This window comes from Diprion similis, chromosome 4 (assembly GCF_021155765.1).
Source record: "Diprion similis isolate iyDipSimi1 chromosome 4, iyDipSimi1.1, whole genome shotgun sequence".
Classification (NCBI taxonomy): Eukaryota; Metazoa; Arthropoda; class Insecta; order Hymenoptera; family Diprionidae; genus Diprion; species Diprion similis.
In genome coordinates this window covers 23,615,910-23,637,471 of record NC_060108.1, presented here as the reverse complement: position 1 = coordinate 23,637,471, position 21,562 = coordinate 23,615,910, and the positions used below count along the sequence as shown (strand labels likewise).

Here is a 21,562-nt window from a genome sequence, read left to right as displayed (position 1 = left end):
CGTGGCAGATGATTTGGGGGGAAAAGTTTTTACGAACACCGAAGACGGGGATTCCCCAGATGGCTCACACCTTGACAAAAGGGAAACGATAAAACTGGAAAGTTGAGCTGTCCGCAGTGTATTTTGTCGACTTAGAACAAAGATTACTGGTTGCAGAAAGAATGATGTCGCACGGATAGCGAAATGAGTATTTTGATGGTACAACCGTTTTCTTATACCGAGACAATGAAATGCTTGTTACGATGCATACATTTTTTTTTTTTAATACCACGTAACATTTGTTTTTCCACCCGCAGAAAAATATTTCTTCAGCTCATTACCACCGACTAATGGCGCGAAATTATTTGACGATCTTAAAGAATCGATCTCTTTGACGTTGAATAAATCGATTATTATTCAATTTTTCAAAAATTCGATTATTATTGATTTGATTCTTTTTTTCATATCAATCGATTAATTATGATAATGTGAGCCATTTAAGAAGAATTTCCTACAGAAATTTAATTTTATGTCCAGTTTATTCTTCATATTGAGCTGAAACATTGTAATATAAATAACAAGTGTCTCTCATAATATAGAAGAGAAAGTCATTTGCTATTCCTATTATCGGATTACGTAGAAAAAGTGATAGAAAACTTCAAAATACTGTTGATTTGCTGCCAATAACAGTTCCTACGCTGAATAACAGTACTAATGCTGTCAATAATTAATACACTATTACTGAACGGCCAAAAAAAATTCTGGCTATAGTACGTAATATTCATTTTTTTAATTACATAATTTTTTTTCTCTTTTTTTGGATTCTTTACCGGTTATTCAGAATCTATGCTATTTTCATCCGATATATCAATACCCCGAATCGGAGTGATAGATATAATTAATCGGTTTTCAGAATTGATTCCCGTTATTATTTTCTCCCATCACTACCATCGTCCGAAAACGCTATTATCAAACGCTATTATCAAACGCTATTATCAAAGAATTTTTCTGACATTGGTCCTAGGGAATTACTGACTTCCAGCTGTCCAATTTCTCAGCAAGCGAGGTAGTGCCACTGAAATATAATTTCAGTGGGTAGGGCAGAGCCAGTAGTACAAATGGCGGCGTCCACGGTCTTTTGTTTAGAAGCTGTACAAGTGTCCAATTATTGTCATCGTCATTTACAAGTTCGTTTAAAATAACATATATTAAACACCATTCATTTTGTTATTTCGATTTTCACTTCCCACAAATCATGCACAAATACGTATATATATATATATATATACAGTACATTCTTATGCTGAGAATACTGAAATGCGTTCGTGGTTACAAGTCGAGGCAGCACTGTCGGTAAAACAGGACATTCATTTTCCAGTACAACTAGCATCGGTATACTATTCATCCGCAGCACCATCTCGCGTTAGTTCGGGGCGAAACTTTATGATCACCAAGTATGTAGTGGTATGCATCGCGTGACGTGTTCACGAAAATACATGCAGCATGCTTGTGGGAGTCACCGGGCAGCTTGTTTCAAGGCATCGATGCCGGAGCGTCAAGGACACGTAATATTTGTTGAAAAACGTAATCGTTCGCTGCCAGTTGAAGCGGCTTGGCTCTTGCGCAGTGTATGACGACAGTCGGCGTGGCAGGAACAACACAGCTCGTGCGACTCGTCGGCCGTGCTGGCAGCGATATTTTGTTTACGTTTCTTCCATTATTCCTCGAAGCATTGATCACCGTTGACTGCAGTTTTATTTACCAACGCGCCTTATCACGGATGGAAATTCTTGGGCGATACTCGGGGTCACTTGACGTTTCGCAGTACACTGCAATCTGGGACTGGTAAGCAGCTCATTCGATACTTTGCGGTTAGAACAACCGTGCAGTGATTCTTGGCTTTTGTGAACTTTGTGGAAATTGGCGAGGAATTCGGAGCATCGAGTTGTGCAAGAGTTACACTGTCCAATTATGGAAATAGAAGCACCCTATCTCGTGGCCATTCAGGCCATCGCCGGTGAGACTCCCAGTGAAAAACAACGGACGATCAATATCATTGCAAGGAAGTTAGCGGGATTCAAGCACTCCGCAAATTCCTCAGGGGATCCTGGAACCCCGGATCCAGATGTTCCGGAGCCGTTGAAGCCGTTGGTTCGCGTCGAGGTTGCGAAGCTTCAGCGATCCTACGAGGGGATAATCGAGGCTTTGAAAAGCGAGGACATCGTCGTCGTCGCTCGAGCCATTCAGGCCACATGGTTTTTCGACGGATCCAACAGGACCGTCATAAACGCGCCCTACTTCCTAGAGAACGTGTTTCCGCAGATTTCGTTCTATGCTCGCTTGAGGGTAATAAGAAGTTTCGGAATTCATTTGAAGAATACTAAGGTAGCGGCCGAATTCTTCGTAACCGTCGCCGAACAGTATGGCGTTAGCCAGGCCGTTCCGTTGCTCGCAGCTTGCGAGGAAAAGTTCACGTGGAAAATGATAATTGAGAAGAATATTGTGCTCCCGTTTAAGGCTGCGGAGACGCTTTACCGAAAGTATCCAGATCTAGTGATAAATTATCTGAAACTATGCAAGCCGGATGATAATGACACGAGGAATCTTCGCAATATCAATATCGGAGACTATAAAAATTTCTTACCCGAAATTGCGAATAAACGTCTCGACGATTTTATCGAGATTTTTAATATGTTTGAAAACCTGAATGTAAAACTTGGGAAAAAGGCGACTAGCATATTCGTTAAAACGCGGTTGAATTTACTCGTTGAACAGCCAAAACGGTACTTGAAAATAGTATCTCTGAAAATAATTAGCCAGAAATTGTCTTCTGACGATTTTGTCAAGATGTTCAAAAACGTATTTCCTCCGGATATGGACAATTTCTGCTACAGTGATGTCATCTCGATTCTTAAATATTACAAACCGGAACAAGACAAGGTATCTCTGATTCTCGATGCCTTTAGAAGCGTTTACGGAAAAGATTTACTCAGCTGCCAGAAGTTGGTCACTTGTTACGTCATGAAATTCTTGCCTCCGGCCGACAGAATTCATATGGCAAGATTGAAGCTCGAGGAGGACAAGGATTGGCATCTTTACAATACCGAGTACTCTTGGAGATGTTACCTACCCACGGGTGAATCAATCCCTATGATAAAAAAAGAAATAATCAAATGTTCGGATATCTACAATCGTCGGCAACTGTTGTTTCAGCTAATTTACACTTGCAGAGTGAACGACGACAAGGATGCGTTTTTAAGTGTGGTGAATTACATATATGATAAACACAGGAATGATCAAAAGTATACCTTCTACGGTTGTGTAAAGAAGTTTCTAAAATGGTTTGATTTAGCAGAACTACAATCGCAGCATTGGGAAGTTTTGAATAAATATATCAAGTTAGCAGAGATGCAAGATGATTTTTCACAAGAATCGTCCACCTTGGAACGATTACTACAATCGGCCCTTCGTTACTGCGCGTTAAATCAACTTTCTGTCGACGATTACATACGGATTTTAATTGACACGAAAATGAAGAATCGCTATCAAAATTGGAATATCCTCGAGAAATATCCTCTGCTGGAGAAGCACTTTTTGGACTTAATAATAAAAACTATACCGAAGCTATATCCATTCGACGATAAAATTTGGATGGATTGGGGTTTCAGCATTGTTGATAGTCTGGCATCCGCGCTCTGGAAATATAACAATCATATTAAAGAATCGAATGGAAAGCTGAAAAAATTTTCGATCAAAGATTATCCGTGGATTTTAAAAAGAATTGAAGATGGTGTGCTTACCGACAAGAACAGTGAGAACGTTGGTTCAACGCAGAATATCTTGTTATTGGTCAAGGAAAATGAACCCGATTTGTACAACGACTGGATTCGTGGTCTCCCTAACTTTTGGATGTTCGATATGAGGATCACTTGTGACGTGTTACTAAAACACCATGAACGAGTTTTAGAAAACTGGCGGGAGTGTTTGGACAGCGCCCAAAAAGTATGTAGTAGTACAAAGTGGCTACCATTTTTTGTAAAAAGAAGTCAGTGGTATCAAAGTTTACCCATAAATATCTTTGGTGAATCTCTGAAATCATACGATGATCCAATAAAATGTGACGACTCGATAGCAGCATTAGCATTACTCTCCGATGGTGAAACTTTCGCGAAAATAGTTGAACCTTACCTACCTACCGATTATAAAATGGATGTGGATGACCCCGACGCAAAATCGACTTACAAAATAGTTTGCGCCATCACTTCAAACTTACGGAAAGTAAATCCGCCGGTTCCTCTCGATTTAATTGGACAATTCTGCGTGGGAGATTATCTACAAATAGCAATACGATCACTAGTGAGTGTATGCTGTCGAGTACCAATCGACAAAGTAATACCATTCGCAACGATTTTGACGAAACGTCGGGTCTCTGTAATGAAACATGGGATCAGACTGATGTACTTGGTCGCATCTTTTGATGAAATATTCCCCTTCCTTACTGACCTCTGGGATGACAAAAGTCATCCGTCTGTCAGAGCGGTGGTATTCCACAAAATTCACAACGTCTTCTGCAAGCAGCCAGATCCTCGTACTTGGAGTATGTTGAAGACGTGCACGGCAACGTTGAACGTAAACGACGACCTGGAAGTTTTCTCAAAGCTTCCGGACTTGTCTAAAGTGCCTAACCAGTATCTTGAGGAATACATTACTACCGTCCTCAGCACAATGAAATCGGTTGAAAAGAAGAGCGACGTTCCAGAGACATACGTAGATTTGGCGTGCCAATTGGTTGGAAATATAGATCGTTCCATTACTAAAATTCTTCCCGAAGACTTTTCCCAAAATTTGATAAGACAATATTTGTTTGTTTTTGATTATAATCTAAATATTTTTCATACCGGACTAAGCTTCACTATAGGCAGTTATCTTCTTGCGTCGAAAGATTATAACGAGTTGAGGTTTAAATTCTTTGGAGATTTTTTTCGACAAACTGTAAAACAGTATTGGAACAAAACATATCCTAAATCTTTCAAATTCTACCCAATCAACTATATGATTTACAATTTTTTCTGCAGTTTTCTGGGTAGAACAACCGATAAGGGATATGATGTAAAAATCTTTGAGAGTTTGTTGGAAATTTTTAATTCTGTTCTGAAACCATATGAAGATGCTGCTTCTTACTTGGATATTGTTTTTTCGATCGAGTACAACAGTTCAGAGACTTCGGTAGATTTTGGTACTAAGATAGCGCAGAAGATTCCAGAAATTGTCGAGATTTTGTCTCCAGAATACATTATTCCTTTATCGAATAAATTGTCATCTTTTATAACGTCGCGAAAATTCAACAACACTGAAAGCAGCGAAGAAAAGATGATGGCTATCATCGAAGCGTTTGTCCAGAGAGGAGGGATTCAATGCGCTCTTATTGCTGCAAATTTTTTATCCCACACTACGCCGAAAAAGCTCGATGAACGTCTGAAGGCCGTCATACACGCCCTACGAGAATTTCGTCACCCCGGTATCTCGGGAATTCTAAACGAATCTTTGGTCAATCTCAATTATTTCGTCTATCGCGGGATGTTCGAATAATTAAAAAAGTTGTGGTATCGAGCCAATGATCAAACTGAATTTTTACCCGGAAAACTATAGTTTTTCGAAATTTTTTTTCCACAAAAGCATAAAGATTTTAGTCTATCATTATTTTTTGTTTTTACTTAACTTTTGCACTTAACAATATATATATTAGATGGTTATAGTAGTATTACACATATATGTTTGACGAGGATTGTTTTGTATCTATGAAACTCGAGAACTGACTATACATTCTTTCCACTGCGACTGGTTTTCTGCAATTCGTTCAAGAATTTATCTCAATATGAAATATATTGCCATTTTTTTTTTTTTTTTTTTTTCTATTTTAGTATCCAAATTTGTTTTGTTTTAGATCCTTCTCGCGTCGAATACTGCATGGTCTACGAGAACCAATATCTATTTTTACCTACGTATATTTTCTATATTTTTACTGTATTACGTTTAATATTCAGTAAAATGAAACGATTTTCGTACGAAATAATTTCTACTGTTTACATCCTGCATTCTCTCTCCTTCACTAATTATCATGAACTTATATTGTTAGTGTAATTATATGTTGTTTTAGTTTCTTTCCCGATTTCCAAAAAGAAATTTAATGAATTAACGAAGAAATTTAGGATAAATAGAAGTTTATGTATATTTTGCGGTATAACACGTCGCGTTATACCGTTGATCTGTATCTTTCACAATTTTACTTTATATCCTCAGCCAAGATTTTATGCCAAGGGTTTTTTTTGGGAATTCTCATTGTTACCGAGTTACGAGATTTGGACGGTTTAAGATAATCCTCATGTATGGTCAAACACGTTATAATGATATCAAATGGAATATGGATTACCTAAGGACGAAATTTCAAACCAGTATATATTGGGTGACGAATATGGGCCATGGAAGATGCACGTGCTAGGTAAGTATCCTATCTCCAAGAGTTTTACTAAGTATTCAGATTACGTAGAGAAATGGATGGTATTGATGAAATGAAAATTGGATTGAGAGTGCATCCTATGGTTTTCAATTTAAAATACCCTTCTCCTCGATTCGAATATCGTTGGATACGGCCAGTTTTGAATATGAAACAGTGTCAAACCTTTTCACTCATGGAAAGAGACTGAGCTTCAAATTCTAGGCCCTTCTGGTACGCTGGATTATAAATTGAGCCGAAACTTTGTTAGAAGTTGTGGACCCGCCAGACCGGGGAAGCCAGGTCTACCCCGGTTTTGACAAAATCAAGATATTTACACGATAATGTTGTTAACTGCATGATCGATGGGACCCAAATTTTCAGAATATTTTCGGACAAGGTTGCGTTAAAACTTTGAAATTTGCAGCAACGCAGGTGCAAGTGGTATAAAGTAGGAACTGCTGAATTAAAAAAATCTACTAGTAGAAGGTGAACTACATCTGACTCCGACGACTCACGAGCTGTTTAAAGAAAAGGTTTACTCATATTACTAGAAAAATTTTATTGCTTTTGTGTTTTATTTCTGTCCTTCATATTTGAATCGCTAGTTTTGCAACACACTTCCTACCTTACGTGAAACAGTACTATTCTAATAATTATATTGTATAGTTTAAGATTTTTTTTTCATCGGAGGAGATTCTGAGGAATTTGGCGAATAGAGGCAATATCGGTTACTTATGATTCACGTCATATCGGGAAATTCAAAGAAACGTGACCCGGTCGAATAAAATCCAAGGTACGACCGTAATAATTGAAAGGAGACGCGATACCCAATTTTCAAGACTCGCGAAGATCGATGGCGTCTGTCAGCTCGGTACCTCTTCTACAATTCTCTCATTTGCTTATCAATTCAATTCAGAGGAAGCTGGCGCAACTACTCGTTACACAGCTGGCATTTCCTCTCATTGTTAGCTCTGATAGTGAGCTCGACGGAACTTCCTTCGGGTAACCGAAGTAAAGACCGCTGCTTCAAGAGTGTACATTGCTACCGAAATTTCGGGCCGCTTTTGTCACCTGGAAGCTCTACCTCAAGAAGCATACTCGTAGAACGGTAATGCGTGTAAGTATTCGCGTCGTGAGTCGACGAGCTGGTGAAACAATATTATGGCATCTCTAGCTAACCGAGTCTCATCTGTGGGTAGGTATAATGCGGATTATTTAAGGGACGAAGTTCCAACCCTTGGATCTTGGATCATTCAGCTATCGAAGCAACACGTGTACACGGAAAATAGATGTGCCGGAGGTAAGTATCACGTTTTCTCTAATCATTATAGAGCTTGATAAAGTTTAGTTCTTAATGAAGTTCGTACACGTGGATCCTATCTGAACCATACTTGGTTTCAGTCTATGACTGATTTCTGTAATTATTTTACAGTAAGATAATACTCGAGATAAGTATACGTATCTAAGTGAAATATTAAAATTACTTTTCAAAAATTATAGTTAATTAATTATTAAACGATATTTGTTCCGGTGCTAGAAATTGGATAACTCTAGTTACTTGGGAATGAGTAATTGGAGCTCAACGAAAGACTCGTGTAGACTTTCTATTTTCTGTTTTGAATTCATGTTTTTCTATCGAAGATGACGTGGTATGAGGAATCCGTTCTTTCTGACAGGGTTATTTCATTCCGGTCTAACGAGACGCGGTGGATTGTTCTGACAGTAGAAAGCGAATCGCACGAGAAGAAATATCGTCCTGAGTCGAGTTGCTCATTAAAATAAATGGAAGCAGCTATAATAGAGAAACGAATTGCCAGCGAAAGGTGACGCGATGAGAATGAAAATAATTGTGTTATACTGGAGTACGTAAAAGGAGCAACCCTAGAGTAACAGTTGGATTTTAACGAGGGTTTGATAAACTGTTTGTTTCGTTTCGTTGATACTTTTTTAAACGGTGACGGATAAACAATGAAGAAAAATTTTTTCTTTCACATAATAAAAAATATAAGGACAAAAAACTTTTGTTAGGTTGAATTTTGAAGAGTGTTGAGAAACTTTTTGTCAAATTTTTTCCAAAATCAGGGTTAAAGATAGATCTTCGCATGCGTTCAAGCCTGCGTATTGTGAATCTGAAATTTTACTTACGTCCCGCATCGAATCCTGTGACGAAAACAGGGCAAGGCTGAAACGCTATCGTACCAGCCGGAGTATTCGGCCAACAAGACCAGCCGTCGAAAACCGCCGGGCAATAAGGTTCTGGAAAATAAAATGGATCAGTTGCATGAGAATCGATTCGAGACTACTTCTGTTTGAATCAAAGAATATGATAATACACCGAAGTATGATGAACATTGCGTGATTTAAATATGCACCATAATTAAAGAAATTTTTTAACCTTGTTTATATATTTCCTGCCGCCCTGGGACTGAGAGGCTTGATAAAATTATTATATTAACCTGACTTGAAACGAAGAAAGTCTGAAGAAGTAACTTTTTTTGATTTTTTTCGGGGTTACAAAATTCGATTACGACTTTGGAATTTGAAAACTCAAAATGGCGCTTTCAGTATAACGATGCGATGAAGTTGGTCCGACAATTTTAAACTTCAAAATTCTCACGTCAGAATCGAATTCAGCTACTGAAAAATCTCTTTGACGAAACGGTCTCGTTAAAATTGCTTCGTTAGAAATTTCTCCCCGTCTTTAAAGGGTTGTTATGTTAATATTGGAATCTCTCGGGGATACAGAAGACGGTGAACATTGAAAAATAGGGGAAAAAGGAGTGAAACGTGGAAGTTTCGATGTAATTAGAAATCGATATTGTAGCTCCGGTATTTTTCATTCTATTTTAAGGTTCAACATTCTCTTTGGCAAGCTACAAATTTTATGGACAATTATCGTACATAGTTGTGGCCATTTTTATAATTCTACAACCAATTAAAGAAGGAGAAGAATAGTTGTGACGGAATTCGAGCCAACAAAAGCTACACTACACGTATGTATATGTATAATATGTGATAATAAATGGGACAAATTTGTTGACGTGGAGACATTCGAAGGAAGAAGAGTTGTTATTTCGCCAACCTATATCAACAAGTTATCCAATAACCGAGTGTCCTTTACAACACCGCGCTGTTTCCCTCCGTCGTTTAGGAAATTATTCTCGCCCCAGTTTGCCTCGGTAATCAAAACTCACCGGTTTTTATCTGATGAAATCATTTGGCAGTCAGGCAGCTGTGAACCACGAATTTTCGTCAACTTTTCTTTTTTAAACTCACCAGGTAAATATTCCCTCCTTGCGCCATGTGACGAAACATTGAAGAATTTTTTGTACCATTTTGTATTAGTTTTTTCATTCGTCCTCTCATCTCCACGTTACAGTATCTCATTCTCATTTTTCTCATGCATTTCTCTCTGTTCTGCGGTTATATCGTTCCTCTCGTACAAATGAATATTCATTAGTTGCAGATGCCGTTTCCGTTACTGCTGGTGAAATTGTTTTTCCATAAACCCTGTTTTAATAAAGCTCGAAAATTCATTTCGATAGATTATTTCCCAGAAATTCGTAGGCTTAATTTCTTACTTTCGACGATTCTCTTTCAGTCAGTAACGTGTCGCTCCGCTTTTGCGATGTGCCCAGAGATTGAAGAAAATTTTAACGGCTCAGTTCGATGTCGCGGAACTTGAAAGTAAGGAGAACAAAATTGCCTGTTAGCGGTTCTCATTAGCTACAACTGAACTCCAATTATAATGGCAATTAGAATATAATTAACCGTTCAGAACGTACCAATTTCAGCGCTGTAAAAGCTTTTTGTAAAACAAACTGGAGGACAATAATATCCAGGTGAGCACAATTTACAATCGCAGTTTCATTGACGTGATGAATTTGAACTTTCCGCATGAAATTTCGTACATAAACAGCTTTAGCGACCCTCGTTTTTAATTTCACTCTCCATTGTTAACCTGGATTCAAACTAAATTTGTGTATATTCATAACCGAATACATCGGTGCACCTATTAAACAAGAGTTGTTAAATTATCTTTCGTTAACATTCAAACGTGAAGGATAATTTTATTCTTGGTTTAATAGACCGAATAACATAGCTGGTTGAACCTTGGATTTTTCGTTTTTCCTCCAATTCATTACACTACAGTTTATGAAGAAGACTAGTCTTTTTAGAACAAAAGTACCCCAAGATTTTCCGCAAATTAATAACCCAGAGAAAAGTTGTCTAAACAGCTACCTAATTTTACGATTTTTTCTCACCTATGTACCTGTAATATATTCCGAGAGAAAACATGACCCTTGAAATCCGAAACTTTCAACGTGAGAACAGCCTAAATCCTGATTTGGTATATTATAGCTGGCGGGTTTAGGGATATATACATAAACTCCGCGAGGCGTAACTCCCGTAATTTCGTCGCTATAGCGCTGCCTAAATCTTACCCCTATTCACAGGGGTGAGATCACTTTAGAAACTGGACACCTGTCTGTTCTTCAATGCCGCACACCCTCGGAGCCCCCACTTGATAATAAACGCGGTGTCGAGTGTTCGGTTTAAAGATTGTTGATAAAAATAGCCTTCTTTTGGAGGGTAGTATCCACTTTCAGTAAACTTACACGCTCCTTTTACTTCTCTCGCTTTCTATCTGTTATCTTATAGGAAATTTACGTCCAAGAAAAGCACTGGAATTCCACATTTTTACATCGCCGATTTTCTTCATACTGCGATATGTTTTAGTACATTAAAAAATATCACTGTATTTAAATATTTGTCATATGGCTGTTTCGCCGTCTCAATGACGGTTCGTTTTAATTAGGTGAATTCGTTTTCTCTCAGATAGTGATTCGGCCCTTTCATTTCCCTTTTATTGAGTTAGATTACTATCATGGGATAGGTATGTACTGTATATGTGATAGGAAAAGTTACCGTGGCACAACTCAGCCCTTACATTTCCTACCCTTAGTTACATTGTCAATCTTTCAGATTCTCGTTTGAAAACCGAAAGAAAAAAAATTTGATTTTAGTACGTTAAAAAACGAAGGAGAATACTCCCAAAATTGGAATTTTTTCAGAATAAACTACGAAACTTTTTAACGTAATTAAAATCGGATCCCATTTCTCACGGTCGGTTCTACAAAACCAGGTAAAAACTGTCTCCTTGTAACTGAATATCCGCGTTAAAACTCGCCTTCCGTATTTAACGAATCAGCAGCGACGCGCGACGATTAAAAAGTGAGAAACGCGTTCGGGGGTAGCATGACAAAGTGCTTGAACAGTAGTTAGGTCTACTCGCGTTTTTTTACGGCTAATAATTATCCCTCACAATTTTTTGTCACCGTTTTTCTTTCATTAATTTTCATCCCTTATTTTCTTTACGCAGATATTCTTTTAATTAATTAACGTTATAAACGATTCTCCTCGTTACTGCAACGATTAAGCACTAAAAGCATTCTGAATCTTTAGTATTTTTATTGAATTGAATTTTTGGGAAACAATGAAAATAATACTACCTAGTAGTAGGACTTGGAATAACGAAGTTCGCGTGTAAAAAATTCCAACTTTATAACCTGGCCAAACGGTTTATTCACAGGCACTTGGTTCTGTGGCCCTGTAATATTCTTCGAAAGTTATTTACGTCGATGTACCACTGAAAGTTAAATTACTCGGCTAAATAAATGCCTCCTTTTTCTCATTATCCTCGGACTGTTTGCATTGAGCTTAAACTCGAACAATTCTTCCCACAGGCAATAAATAACCACTATGACAGCTGAGGTAATAATTCGTCCACGCATATCGCTTGATCCTTCCAAAGCCATTCCGTTATCCGGTTATTAATTTTATTTCTTATAAGAACGAATCGCGATAATTTTATCTTGTTTCTGTCATCAGTGACTAACGGCGAGGCAAAACCTACCGAATTATTGGCCGTGTAATAATCGTTGCAAAAAACCGAGGGTAATTTTCTTTTCCATCGTGAAAGTGGGTAAAAAAAAGTGTGTGCAAAAGGTGGTTCGATTATTACAGAGAGTAGTGAATTAGGGGGTTGAAAAAGCCGCGTTTCATTCGAACGAACTAATTATTCTGATTTGAAATTTTTCCTCACGCAACGAATACATACATACATAAATATATACATATATTGGTAAATCATATGTATTATATCGGGCAAAAATGGATCAGGAAGAAGATGACTCGACGAAGAGAATATGCATTCATGTGGAGTTTGCAACGTAATGTAGCTGTATGCAGATGCGGGTGAATAAAGGTATTAATTGAAGTGTAGGTTGAATTTTAAATCTAACTGGAAATCAAAATGAATTTAATTTTAATACTGCCTACGAACTGACTGCCAAACTATAAAGCCACCCCCGGCAAAGTACGTAATTCCCCACATTGAGGTTCGGACTCTGTCTATATGTCTTCGCCGTAGTAATATACCCGTATATCCCAATATATTAAGGTAAATTGACTCATAGGTTTACCGGTTGTGCCGCATAGTCGTTACCATCGATTTCCATGACACCGTATGGGGCCAAAAACGAAGCGACAAAATATCGGCAGAACCATTCTGTCAAATTCAAAAGAGTTACGATCGTAGAACGCCTGAAAATCCGCAGCTTGCGATACATAACGTCAGAGCTGCGGTCCGCCGTCAGGCGTAAACATCGTCAAAAGTTCGCGTGTGTCGTCGGTAGGTATGAATTTAATGTCTGAAGATGAAATTTAATCGCAAGCTCGTGGTCGGAATGAGAGTGAGTAAAATTTTATGCAAACTACCGCCAAACGGAATGTTGATTTCTATTAAATGTTGGGTGCCATTCCAATTTTTACTTTCTTTTTTATTATTTTTTTTTCTTTCTTGTGTTCACCGAAGACAGGGTGAGTGGCAACTGACAGATACGGAGTAACTTTGGTACTCCGTACACTGGAAAGTGGGTATCGCAAAGTTACGATAAAAGTGAAAAATTAATTCACTCTAGGATGATGGGATACGCTTGCCCGGAGAGCTTTTTCATGGAAAATCGAAACTCAGCGAACTATTTTGAGAGTTTGATAGATCGATGTAGGCACCTATCGTCAGTTATACCTTATATAACGAGCAGAAGATGAAACGTTTTCTTCCCCAAGCCACAACATTATCCAGACGAGTATATATTGAGCTTTGAGTGAATGTATGAGATATTTTTCTATTTTTTTTTCATCATCTCTTTCCAGTCAAAAAATAACAAGCCGTTATCCCCATCCGGTTTTTACGAAGTTCACCCTTACGGATTGATTCCATGGAAGATGGTACGCGGTACATCGTGTAAGAAATACCGTATATCCGAGCAAGAAATGCAGCGTTTACTTTTTATTTAAATATAAAAATACCGAACGACCGAGCTCGCAGTCTGGCTCATAATATCGTATAGGCACCTATTCATATCGTTCGAAAAACGATTCCCATCTCACTACGAAGCTCCGAGCGCTTCCCTTTTGTGCGTTGAGTGCCTCCCTTATGCTTGGGAGGCATTCAAATATTGGTCTATGCGCTGGAACCTATCTCATGTGAGGCCTGATGTTGGCATTTGCGAGTGAAGGTATAAAACTTGCAGGCCTTTCAGTCAGCGATTATACTTTCTTCGATCGGTGAACACAATCATCATCCATCCTTTTATTGAGATTCCTGCTACCGTAGATGAATATTTTGATTAAAGCCCTGCAGACGAGCGGTGATCCAAAAAAGAAATATTGTTGTACCGACAGATCGACAGAGAAGGAATTGAATTTTGATCGTGATCAGGGAATGTGAGAGAAAAACTTCACTTTACTGAAAGCTGAAACAGCCGCCGGGAATCGCGAAGAGAAACTTTGTCGCAGCCGCGTTAATTGAAACGAATTTGTTCTGCTCATTGCATCGGAGGCGAGGAAGAGGATGCGATAAACTGTCAAGTTCTAAGTTCGCATTGTGTTCTGCGTGAACGTCACGTGTCTGTTCTAATTTCCTAGGCTACAAACCTGCAGCGATATAATCAATGTCCGGCAAAGACCGACGGAAACTTTTGTCCATTAAACTACGGTGCGACGTTATTTGAATTTCTGTCGTACGATGAAATTGCAGCTGAGAAATTACAGCGAAAGCGATTCTCTCGTTCTGTTCAAACACGTCGAAGTACATTCATGTGAATAATCATTTTTGAAAATATTTTTACGAAAGCGGTATTCTTTTATAAAATTGGCATTATTTATTGTCAGTAATTAGAGAAAAATATTTGCGTCGGAATTTTTAATTTCTGGGTTTTTGATTTCGGCGTATGCCTTTTACTCTCTCTTTCTTTTTACAAAATTCAAAGTATACGAAAAGTTTTTTCGTTCTCGCCTGTCTCTTATCGACTTACTTATGTCATTAAATATTTTTATTTTATTTCACTTCCGACTTGACGCGGCGTATCGTGTAATTTACTAATTTCTGATGTTATCGCCAGCAACTATAGCATGCCGGTGCGTTATTAAACTGGAGAAAATTAAGGAATAATGCCCAGTGTTGAGTTTCCTTACATTTTCATTATATTTGTATTTTTCGTTGAAAACTGATTTACGTCATCCGTATATTTATTATCACCACGAATTAAACTTAGATGATAAGTATAAAGATACATGTTATTATTATTAATATAACTTTTTTTTTACCAGAAATTAAATAACACTTCAAATATGTGATAAGTTTTTCCGATATTTTCAAATGTATCATTGTACAATATAACACATACAACCGTTATGAAATATTATCGTATTGTATTTTTTATCTCGACGCGCGTCCATTTTTCATGACACTCGAGCAATATTATTGTTTGTCTTTATGCGTATATTTAAACGGTAATGTTTTCGTTATTCAATTCCTTTGAAACTCTTAATCCTGAAAGAGAAATTGCAATCTGCAGCCCTGAGAATTTAGCGAAACGAATCTAACCTTACGATCGAATTCGGAAGAAAAAGTGTACAAAATTGTGTTTGAAAAACAAAGGATTCGAGTTAAAATGCAGCCCCAGCGATTTTCACAGCAAAATTCTATGTCTTATTGAAAATATTTACATTAGTGTTAACGCAAAATTAGTTTTAAACGATTTGTAAAAATTTCGCACTGTCTTCAGATAGTTGAAACTCTCTAGTAAGTGCGGGGGGCCGGAATTATACTTTCACTGGAACGTGGCGGTACTTTGTAAACTATGATGTTACATGTCTAGTTGAATTATTATACAACAAATACCCGAACGGTCGCTGTACAGCGCGTATCGCAAGTTTATATGTGTCTGATGACTAACTTTCGGCTAGCTAGCTCTACTGCCTGCGAAGTTTATACACGGTAACTAATTGATATTAGTTTGACAAGTATTCCGGATTGCTTTCAAATCTGTAGGACCACTAACAAAATTTTCCAAATTATATGGCGGCTGGAAATTGTTTCGAAAATATTTCGGCCGCGTTAGTCACCAGAGCATTTGATAAATTGCCGCGACTCTGCAAGGCAGACATTGAAATGTTCACTATCAAATTGCAATCTGTAAATTGTGGAACCGCTGGTTTGTCAAAGCGTATTTCCATTGCTTTTACAAACGCTAAATTACTCTTTCGTGGAAAATAATTAGGTTGCTCGTTTCTCGGATTCGTGATTATTGAAAGACTAAATTAGAATAAATGGCATTGTTTAAATTTTTACCGTTTTTGTTTTTTCGCCATTAGCTTAGTATTGGATAAACATCCCTTTGAGTTCGGAAACTAATTTCAACCCAACTCATGCGTATAACGTTGTTGAATAATTTTTGTTGTTGGCACACAACAGTTTGTACAGTAGCAGGTAAATACAGAACGTTCGTGATGGAAAATATGTACCCACCAATCGATCAATACGTTAGTGTATGCAAACACCTATCATATGCATGCAAGTCAAGGCATTTGCAAATTTTTGACAGTTACTCGTTTTCCTGCGTTTCGATGTAGATGTTAAATTAACATGTTTGTTGTATCCAAAGAAATATGTATAATTATCAAACTGTTCCCGTCGAGGAACCTTCCATGTCTTCTAAGGGAAAAAATTTTATTTTCGGAAACCGGTCAGTTGGAGAATAAAGATAAAAATTAATAATGTCTCTTGTTATATTGCACGAGGTTAAAACTTAGGGTGGTAAATTGATGACAATTATAAAGAGATATGTGAATGATAAACTAGGAAAGAGCAAAAAAAAAACAAAACAAAGACAGCCAAGAAAGGAAGGGATCCACACTTCATTAAACAAGTATTAACGAATCTTAACGACGACGAGGCTTCATCAGCAGGAAATTTTACCATCCATTTTTTTCTTCTTCTCTGTTTTTCCCCCCTTTCATGTATTTTTTAATGGCTCTGTACCCCAGTTGAAAAACAAGGCTAACGTTGATGTTAACTGCACTGGTCGGTGCAGTTAGTAATTTGATTTGCTATCGGCGTCGAATCTTAATTGACTCCATTAACTTTTCAATCTTCGATCTGTGCAGTGCGAATGAAATCACAGCCTGTAACCACCCCTTCGACCCTTTACAGGTCACAAAGCTCGTACGAGAAAGTAATATACCTACTTTTTTTTTGATGGACAAGAAAAATTCCCTGGAAATTGAATATGTATCAATTTTTTTTTTTTTTTTTTTTTTTTTCTTTTTACGTCATCCCGTAGTTTTTTCACCGATTTTCATGTTCGATAAAATTGAGGTTATTTTCATAGTACATAGCATCCGTGCGATAGGAATTGACGGCTGATTGGAGGCTTTGCGTCACTCGCTCGACGGAGCACATCCCATGTAAGCGGACGTTAAAAGAAACTATAAATCCTCAGAGATAGTGAGAAGCCTTCAGCCATTTCTCGTGATAGAGCATTATATAAAGGTATGTGTGTGTAATGTAGGTACTTATTCAGAGCTAGGACCACTTTAAACGAGGGTTCATAGGACAGGGAACGCGGTTTATTCGCATGCATCCTTGCGAGGAATAAACGTAATACTTCCCATTTACGATTCATACGACGGTTTATTACTGTTCTGTAGACGAGGGTGATGCTATATACACTTTAATTCTCTGCTTTCTTTTAAATTTTTTCACCCCCCTCTTTTCCTTTCTTAATATACCTCCCTTATAAAATTCCTGATAAAGACGCACCCGGATAATGTCATATATCGTTAGGCAACAATTTTCATAAGATAAAAAGAAAAATAAGTAAATGAATAATATATTAAATTCTTCAAGGTACTCGTAAAGTCGATTCTAAGCCGAGGGTGGAATTGTGTATTTTCTGAATGAGAATAAATACCGCCAGTTGTTTTAGAGAATTAATTGCTCCGTACAGGATGGCCAAGTTTAATAGTTTTAAAGTCTTTATTTTATTGTAATGACTAGTACTCTCTAATTTTTTTCATTGTTTATTCATTTATTGTTTACATTTGCTTTTATCAAGACAGTAAGGTAGAAAGAGAAAGGAAAGTATCAGTCATAGTTTGATGAAATTAATTATGCGAGAAAATAGTGCAGGTTGTCAAAGTCAGTGAAGCGGAGTGAAAAATTTGGATAATAATTCGGTGCAAGAAGACAATTCCTATATAGCACAATAAGTACTTGTTTGCCGATGAGATATTCCGAAGTGTTACTTATTGCTTCACTATACGAATTTCATTTCGTATCGGATTACGAATAATTTTTTTTTCAAACTCTTTTATCGTGAGGATATCAAGCTGATGTACAATATTCGTTACGTAAATAGCTTGATAGGCGAATAAAAGTAAAATTGTTTTCTGTCCGGAAGATTATTTGAAGGCAGTATGGTATATCTCATCTCATGTGGCCTTGTTCTGCTTTTGTAAGTCGTTAAATTGGTCTTGATATCACACCAGGTCAATGTCAATGATATCGCTCTCTGGTTTGCTATTAGCCTTTGTGATTCCACGTTCAACACATTTCACGAATATTGTATAAAAAATATTGGAAATATATTCGTTTTTGGGATTCATTTGGAAACCAATAATTCCATTTAATCCCAAATAGCAATACGGGTGAAGGCATAAACAACGGCATCAAAAATTCGTATCAACGCGCAGACAGCAGGTGTATGTACCGAGTATCCGCAAACGGGAAACGATTAGGCCTGAGACATGCCACTTCCGTTCTCGACCTTCATTTGCAGTTTTTTATCCGGTCACGTAATCCCCAGCTCTCAGGCAATTTGAGCTCCCGGATCGAAAGCGGTTCTAGACACATTTTTTTTTTTTATCGGAATTTGGTCTGAAATACTTATAACTTCCGTAAAATGCGTTAATTATTCAATTGTACAGCTAATGACTTAAATATTACTTTGAAGCGTCAGCTGGTAGTTAGCTTAGTGTTACCGATTTTCGAATATTGCGCAACGGCGCATACAAGTGTAAAACTTGGACTCGATAAAAAGCTAGCAGTTTCGTTGAACAACTGTGAAAGCTTTGTTTCAAGATGACCACTTGGAGTACACATCACTTGGCCTCGTCTCGGGTTTACTTTTTGCGCTGCATATATTACGCTATTCTGTTATCAGACAAAAATTCTAACAGCCTCGACTTTCCCCGACTTTAAAAAAAGCTTTGCTGTAATCATTTGTTGGAGTAGCAGCATGCCAAAATCGTCGTTATGACTGTTTGTTTATTATATTGCTGTATTTCAATACTATACTATTCAAATTGTGATTTATCTTGATTATTATTCTTCAATTTCGTGCTGAGAATTTACGTATTACTGCTACATTCTCTTATTTCCTTTTTTTTTTAAATTTATGTTTTCAATTTTATTTGAAATTTTATGTTTTCAACTCTGTCGAACACTTTGTATTTACTGTATTCATTGTATTTTTTCTTTATGGTTGTTAGAGGACTTTGTCCTACCATTAACTAAATAAACATTATATTACATTACATTTAGACTTTATTTATACGTGTGATCTATTTGGGTCGATTGTGGATTTCCCAATTAGATGTACTCGGTAAGTGCTCTTGACTTTTTCAAGACATCAGAGTCCAATGGAACGCGAAGTATCAGCCTAATGGAGGATATTGTGATGAGAAAAAAGATTCAGTGACTTTTACCAACTTTGTGACACTTGCAGGAGTTTTTTTATGACCCTCATGAAAGCATGCCTCGTATAAACTTTTTCAACCAGATTCCTTGTCACGTAACTGAATGCGAATGGAAATTGGAAGCATTCAAGACTCAAGTTATGCAGAGATAAGGTTTTGCGAGTACATTTATACTTAAAAATTTACTTTACAAGCAATATTTGACGTCTACCAAGTAAAGTCCTACTTCGTGAAGTTATACGAGCATGTATTGTATTGTGTAACTGTTTTAAACTTTTATCGACTGAGCAATTAGCATTGTAACGACAAGTTTTATATAGGAAATATGCATTGTTATAACGTCAGTTGCAATTTTCAAGAACAAAGCCCTCAGAGCTGATCTACGTTCATGAAACAGTTATCAGAGTAAACTGCATTTATGTACAGTTGTCATATGAAATAATATATTACACCTGGGACCAACAAAGTAAAACTGGCACATGATTCTTATTGTTAAAAATATGAACTCGGAATGTCTATAAAAAGCATTTCTTCTTCTGGGTCCTGACAAAACAAAACGGTATATCTCATTTCGCAAATATTACAAAGACGCAGCTGTCGAAACACAGTTGAACGCATACGGGGCGAGAAGTTGAGTGCAGATGCATATACTGATGAAGTTTATCCTCATGTTGGTGGTGACATTGTGTAAGGTGAGTTGAAATATCAATAAAACCGTCGTCGAAAATTTCCGGAATTGAAAAAGTTATTCGCTTCCATTTTCATTCAGTTTGCAGGGGCATCGGCATATCCCTGATACGAGGTGACCAACTATCGAAGATATTTTGAGAAATTTTTATTCCCACATGCAAAAGTCTAAAGTGGAGTCCAATATGAAGAAGCTTAGATTTGTAACTTTATTGGTTCTTGTTTCATTTGCATTTTCTGGTGAAGCGTACAGAATTTTGAGTATATTACCGTATAATTTTGAGAGTCATCATATCGTTTTCGAAAGATTGATGACAGAACTCGTAGAACGTGGTCATCAAGTGGATGTGGTGGGCCATTTTTCACCGGCGAAACCTTTTCCCAAGTATAACGTCATCGCGAATCTGTTTGGCACCGTTCCTGACCTCGTCAATAACTTGACACTGAAAGAAGTCCAAACACTCTATGCAAGCGGTTCTGACTCTTATATCACGGCATCTGAGTATGGTACGGAATTATGTAAGTTGATGGCGCTTCCGAAGATCAAGGATCTCATCAATAATCCTCCTCAAAATCCTGCCTACGACCTAGTCATCACCGAAGTGAGTATAACATGTTGGTTATTTAATTTGAAATAGCGTATCAATAGGATAAAATATCGATCTTGTGTAGTTCTCAACCTCAGGATTCGTCAACGCGTATCGATACCAATTAACAAAGGCAATAATCAGTTGATTACGAGTTACTAATTATGAATGATTTTTGCAGATATATGGTGCTAACTGTTACTTGGCTATGGGTCAGCATTTAGGTGTCCCCGTGGTAGGTGTGATCACAAGTCTCATGTATCCATGGGCGAATGACATCGTAGCAAACCCTGATAATCCAGCGTACATACCCAATTTGCTGTTACCTCTAAGCAATAAAATGAATTTTTGGGAGAGGACCAAGAATACTCTCAGTCTTCTGTTTGCAAAATGGGAATTCAATCAAGTCAGCGAGGAGCAGAATGACATCATAAAAGAGTACATGGGTCCTCAGGCGCCAAGTGTTAGGGAGGCTGAAAGGAACGTTTCGTTGATTCTCGTCAATTCGCATTACAGCGTGAACGGTGTACGGCCATTTACCGCAGCCGTCGTAGAAGTCGGAGGACTTCATATCAACGAGAAACACGCGGTAATCCCCGACGTAAGTAATCGTTGTAGGTCCACTTCGCAAGCATTAAGTTCAATTAAATTGGTAAATGCCTGACGATAATAATAGTAATAATAATGATATTCATAATCACTTCCA

General features: G+C 37.5%; 2 protein-coding genes across 6 annotated transcripts in view; one reads left to right on the top strand and one right to left on the bottom strand.

Moving 5' to 3' along the window:
- Positions 1-21,562, bottom strand: part of LOC124405446 (calcitonin gene-related peptide type 1 receptor-like) — a 146,747-nt gene that overhangs the window by 33,317 nt on the left and 91,868 nt on the right. For 4 of the 5 annotated variants that reach the window (XM_046880326.1, XM_046880327.1, XM_046880325.1 and 1 more), the window contains one exon: positions 8,621-8,731. The exons of the other annotated variant lie outside the window; for it this stretch is intronic. In XM_046880326.1, coding sequence (XP_046736282.1) covers positions 8,621-8,731 — 111 coding nt within the window. The remainder of the gene's footprint in view (positions 1-8,620; positions 8,732-21,562) is intronic. 5 annotated transcript variants of the gene reach the window in all.
- Positions 1,718-5,585, top strand: LOC124405432. The gene has a single exon (XM_046880310.1). The coding sequence runs from the start codon at positions 1,951-1,953 to the stop codon at positions 5,566-5,568; it is 3,618 nt and encodes a 1,205-aa protein (XP_046736266.1). The 5' UTR covers positions 1,718-1,950; the 3' UTR covers positions 5,569-5,585.

Excerpts from the sequence above, each read along its gene's own strand:
- LOC124405432 (XM_046880310.1), top strand. The coding sequence starts at position 1,951 with ATGGAAATAGAAGCACCCTATCTCGTGGCCATTCAGGCCATCGCCGGT.